Source organism: Elephantulus edwardii, unplaced genomic scaffold (genome assembly GCF_000299155.1).
Source record: "Elephantulus edwardii isolate Elephantulus edwardi_28Jun2011 unplaced genomic scaffold, EleEdw1.0 scaffold00047, whole genome shotgun sequence".
Classification (NCBI taxonomy): domain Eukaryota; kingdom Metazoa; phylum Chordata; class Mammalia; order Macroscelidea; family Macroscelididae; genus Elephantulus; species Elephantulus edwardii.
The window spans coordinates 15,359,323-15,365,488 of record NW_006399797.1 but is presented as its reverse complement, the minus strand read 5'-3'; the positions used below and the strand labels follow the sequence as shown (position 1 = coordinate 15,365,488).

The following is a 6,166-nucleotide window of genomic DNA, read 5'->3' as shown; positions in this document are numbered from 1 at the left end:
CCTATGATTTATTCAATACTTATTGTGTAACAGATACTATGCAAAGTTATTATATGCCCCATTAATTTAAGTTTGATGAATCAGAGGCAATAAACTAGAAATGTACTCAAAATAAAGAAGACAGCTTAATATTTTTAAAATATTGTCATATTGATTTTAACTATAACAAAACACTAACTTTTATGAAAAATGAAGTAATATGTGCCTGGGCTGAAAATGAACTTACTTTCTAGCCTCTTTAGAATTTTAAGATATGAAATAACTTAAAATTACATGAAAAAAAATTAGGAAAATAAAGACATTTTATGAGCTGTGGTTCTGGAGAATAGTGTTGAATATACCATGGACTGCTAGGAGAACAAACAGGTTTGTCCTAGAGAAGGTGAAGCCGGAAGGCTCCTAAGAGTCAAGTATTCTGAAGCTTCGTGTGACATACTTTGGGCATGTTGCAAGGAGGGACTGGTCCTTGGAGAGGGACATCATGTTTGGGAGAGTGGAGGGACGGCGCAGGAGAGGAAGACCCTTGATGAAATGGATCGATTCTGTGATTGGGGTGGTGGGAATGAGTGTGTTTGAGATGGCGAGGTTGGCACAGGATAGAGCGGCATTTAGGGCTCTCGTACATAGGGTTGTTATGAGTCACAAGCGACTCGATGGCACATAACAACAACATCATATGCTAGCCAATCTTGAAATTTATAAGAGTGAATTTTAGTTTTTACACATTTTTATTAATAAACACAGGGTAATACATAATACAGTAATTTTTCAGTGTTGCTGTAATAGTCTATGAAGTATAAAATTCACACCTCTAAATTTAACAAATGTTTAGCCCCACGACAATGCAAAACAAACTGAAACAAAAAAACCCCCAGTAAATACAAATATTTCTATTTTACAAAAAACTCTCCATTTATCAAGGAAATTAATGGGATGAAAAGAATAGATAAGTTATGACTGAATTTCATATCCTAATGGGTCAAGTCCCTGGTCTAGAAGCATTAGAGAGGACTCTCTTAATTTCTGTAGCAATTTCCGTAGTTCTTCCTTAGAAAATACCTGATTTAAAAAAAAGAGGGAAGGGGGAAAAAAGGAAAAGTTAAGAATAGGAACAAAGAAGATCATGTATTTAAAGTTATTTAATCATTCTGATTAAAAAAAAAGATCTTTTTTAAGATTTATGTGGTCAGGGGCTAGTAAACTGAGGCAATTCAGGAACTTCAGTTAGTCTGTGTATTTCTTGTTGAGCACAAACATTAAAAAATAGACCATTTCATCAAGCAAAGAACAACTAAAGAATGTAAAACTCTCAAAATGGTAAGTATTAATACAGAGATTCTCAATCATTGACATATTAATCGCATATACTCTAAAACTTACCAGATACAATTTGTGGCGCTCAGAAGACACCATATCTGCTAACTGCAGACATTCCTGATACTGACCAGTACTATGTAATATGGTATGAAGAAGAAAACACAACATTGGCAGGCAAAGTTTTCTCAATAAAATCATCTGATGTGCCCTTTCATGGTCTTCTTCAGCATCCTACAAACACATATCAAGTAGTCATTTTAATAACTTTAATCTACACACACATATAAAAAAGAGGAGTGATGGACTAAAACAAAACCAAAATGCAAATGCACACATCCAAGCCAACTAATTTTTAATATGGGCGCTTAAATTCATTCAATATCAGGAGAAAAAGGAGTCTTTTAAATAAACCTTCTCTAAATCTAATACTGTCAGTGGCCTTATTTAGTTTCTGGGGCTGGAATCTTTGAGGGAAGAAACCAACCATTTTTTGAACATAGCTGCTGATGGATTAGAATCACCAAACTGTTGGTTAGAAGTCCAACTTGTAATATAATATATGCCATCAGGGCTCTTTATTCAATAAATGGTCTTTGGAAAATTAATTTATTTGGATAGAAAAAAGAAACAGTATCCACATCTAACACCATACATAAATACAAATTAAAAATGGATTAAGAACCCAGATAGGCAAACCAAACCTTAAAATTCCAAGAAAAAGGGCAATATGTTAGGCCTAGCTTTCAATAATGAATTATATACTGTAATAATACAGTGCAAATAGCAAAAGACAAAATAAATGATTAAGTTATGCAGAGGCATTTGGTTGTATGGATCAAAAGAAATTATGAATAATATTGAAAAGAATGGTAATCCCAGAACATGTTAACCATGTTCATACAAACCTATACTTAGATCAAGAAGCCATTGTCTCAAAAGAATAAAGGGAACACTGTATTGTTTAAAATCAGGAAATATATATGTCAAAGTTGGATCTGTTCTACATAGCTATTCAATCTTTATGCTGAGTAAATAATTCGAGAAGTTGGGTTTTATGAAGAAGAATGTAGCACTGGGATTTGAGGAATACTCACCAACAAGTGACACAAGCATGCTTACAGAAAGTGAAGAGAGCTTGAAATGCTCACTGCAGAAGATCAAAGACTATGGCCTTCAATGTGAGTTATACCTCAACAAGTAAGAAAACCAAAATCTTCACCACTGGGCTAACAGGCAACATCAAGATAGATGGGGAAAAGATTGAAATTGTCAACTATTTCATTTTACTTGGATCCACAATCCAAGGCAACAAATCCAGGGGAACAGCAATCAAGAACAAATCTGCAAACCTGGGGTAAGAGACTCAAAAACAAATCTACAAACCTAGGGTAACAGCAGTTAAATCAAAAGACCTGCTGCATTGAGAGAAAGATCTCTCCAAAATGCTAAGGAGCAATGATGCCAGTTTAAAGAGTTAAGTGTGCTGACCCAAGATTACTTCCTATGCATCTGGAAGTTAGACAATGAATAAGGATGCTAGAAGAAAACTGTTGTCTTTGAGTTGTGGTACTGGAGAAGAAGAATGAACATCCCATGGACTGCTAAAAGAACAAACCAATTTGTTTAAGAAGTACAGTTAAGTTGCTTGTTAGCTGCAAAAATGGTCAAACTTCACCTCATACTCTGAGCACATTCTCAGGAGGGGCCAGTCCTTGGAGACCATGCTGCACAGGCAGAGAGTCAGAGGAAGAGAAGAAAACCTTCAACAAAATGGACTGACACAGTGACTGCAACTATAATGGGCTCAAGTATATCAGAGATGTTGAGAATGTTGCAAGACAAAGTAAATTTCAGATCTGTTGTTCACAGAGTCACTGCGAGTCATAGTTCACTTGATGGCACCCAACAAAATAAACAACAAAAACCCCATTAAAAACATTTGTTCCAATATTGAATAGGAGGGGTGATAGTGGGCATCCTTGCCTAGTTCCTGTTCTCAAAGGGAATGCCTTTACTCTCTCTCCATTGAGAACAATGTTGGTTCTTGGGTTTGCGAATATACTTTTTACTAAGTTGAGGAAATTCCCCTCTATTCCTATTTTGTTGAGTGTTTTAATCAAGAAAGGGTGTTTGATTTTGTCAAAGGCCTTTTCTGTATCAACTGATAGGATCATATGGTTCTTGTCCTTTGCTTTGTTAAAGTCATAAATTAGACTGATTGTATTTCTTATGTTGAACCATCCTTGCACACTTGTTATGTATTGTTGGATTCTACTGACCAGGATTTTATTCAGGATTTTTTGCATCTGTGTTCATGAGAGATACTGGTCTACAGTTTTCTATTTTGGTGTTGTCTTTACCAGATTTTAGTAACAGGGATATGTTTGCTTCATAGAATGAGTCTGGGCGAATTGCACCCTTTTCTATTTTCTGAAATACTTATGTCTTATGTAAAACTGGTGACTGTTGTTCTCTGAATGTTTGATAAAATTCACTTGTAAAATCATCTGGTCCAGGGTTTTTTTTTTTTTGGTTGGAAGGTGTTTTATTAACTTTTCAATTTCTTCTTTTGTAATGTGTCTGTTCAGGCATTAAATTTTGGTCTATGTCAGTTTAGGCAGTCTATGAGAGAAGTCTCAGCAATCGCAATAAATAAGAGAAGGAAGTAAGAGGTATCCAAATTGGTAAAGAGGAGGTAAAAATATCTCTCTATGTAGATGATATGATAATATATTTAGAAAATTCTAAAGACTCAGCAAGAAAACTACTGGACATAGTTGACCAATTCAGCAAAGTGGTAGGATACAAGATTAAAATGCAAAAATCAGGAGCTCTGGTGGCCTAGTGACAAGAAGCTGCACTGTAATCCCAGAGGTACGTATGTGGTTTGAATCCACCAGATGCTCTCTGATGGAGAAGGAGGGGCAATTTCCTCCTGTACCTGTCAGACCTGATTTGATGGTACACAAACAATAATAAAATAAAATAAAATAAAATAAAAATACAAAAATCAACTGGATTTCTCTACAGTGACAAAGAGAATAAAGAACTGGAGCTAAGAAAAACAATACCCAACACAATAGCTAATCACAAGATTAAATAATTAGGAGTTAATAGAATTAGAAACACAAAAGACCTTTTAAAAGAAAATTACAAAACATCGCTACAAGAAACAAAGAGAGACCTGGAGAAATGGAATAATATACCATGCTTAGATAAGAAGACTCAATATAGTGAAAATGACAATTCTACCAAAGGCTATCTCTACAAAGTCAATGTGTTCCCAATACAAATACCAATTCCATTCTTCAATGAGATGGAAAAGGAAATTTCCAATTTCATCTGGAATGGAAAGAGGCTCTGAATAAGCAAAACACTCCTTAAAAAGAGAAACAAGGTATAAGGCATCTCACTTCGATTTCAAATCCTACTACACTGCTGTGGCGGTCAAGACAGCATGCTACTGATAAAATGACAAACACATAGATCAATGGAATAGAACTGAGAACCCAGAAATCAGCCCATCTACCTATGGTCAACTGATTTTTTGACAAGGAGATGAAATAAGTGGGGAAACAATGGCCTTTTTAACAAATGGTGTTGGCAAAATTGGGAAACTATCTACAGAAAACTCAAACAGGATCCACATATCACACCATACACAAAAGCCAACTCAGAGTGGATCAAGGACTGAGGACTAAAACCAAGGACTATAAACTTCATCAGAGAAAAGCTTAGAAGACCTCAAGAATCCCTAATCTACAACATGAATAGTGTTTCAAGCATCCTGAAAAACTTACAACCAGGAGAGAATAAAATAGATGAATGGGACCTTCTAAGCATCAAATCCCTACATATTTTAAAAACTTCTCCAACAGGGTAAAAAGGAAAGCCACAGACTGGGAAAAAAAATATTTGGTAATGACATGTCTGATAAGGGACTTATATCTAGAATTTATACAATACTTGAGCACCACATCAAGATAAACAATCCAATCACAAAATAGGCACAGGATATGAACAGACACTTCACTATAGAAGACATTCAGATGGCAAACAAACACATGAAGAAATGTTCAAAATCCCTAGCTCTAAGAGAGATGTAAATCAAAACAACTAGGAGATACCATCTCATTGCAGTAACAATAGCAAAATTCAACAAAGCAGAAAAAAATAAATGCTGGTGAGGCTATGGAGAAGTGGGAACCCTTATTCACTGGTGGTGGGAGTGTAAAATGGTGCAACCACTAGAGAAGGTAGTAAGGCACTTTCTCAAAAAGCTGGAAATAGAAATACTACTTGACACAGCAGTTCTACTACTGAGAATATACTCTAAAGAAACCAGAACTGGGGAGTTCTGGTGGCCTAGTGGCAAGGAGCTGCAACTACAATCCCAGAGGCGCACAGTTCGATCCTACCAGATGCTCTGCCGAGGAAGGAGGGACAATCTCCTCCTGTACCAGTCAGATCTGATTTGACGGTACACGCACACAAAAATAATAAAAAACAAAAACAAAATAAAGAAACCAGAACTGCCACCCAAACACATATATGCACACCCATGTTTACTGCTGTACTGTTCACAACAGCAAAGAAATGGAAGTAACCCAGGTGCCCAACAACAAACAAATGGATAGAGCAGCTGTGGTATATATACATATATATCTTCACAAAATGGCACGGTCAACACTCTTGGCACCAGTAGCCAGGAAATCAAAAAACGTATTGCGATGGGAAAGTCTGCTGTTAGGGACTTCTCCAGGGTACTGAAGAGCAATGGTGTCACTGTGGAGACTAAGGTGCGTCTGATACAGGCTACGGTCTTTGCAATGACTTGTTACGCATCAGA

General features: G+C 36.1%; 1 protein-coding gene across 1 annotated transcript in view; it reads right to left on the bottom strand.

The window, feature by feature from the left end:
• Positions 1 to 951: 951 nt before the first annotated feature.
• NUP107 (nucleoporin 107kDa) overlaps positions 952 to 6,166 on the bottom strand; it is a 65,612-nt gene continuing 60,397 nt past the window's right edge. The window contains exons 27-28 of the mRNA XM_006886104.1: positions 1,381 to 1,548; positions 952 to 1,059 (exon numbers count right to left, since the gene is read on the bottom strand). Of these exons, the coding sequence (XP_006886166.1) occupies positions 952 to 1,059; positions 1,381 to 1,548 (276 nt within the window). The remainder of the gene's footprint in view (positions 1,060 to 1,380; positions 1,549 to 6,166) is intronic.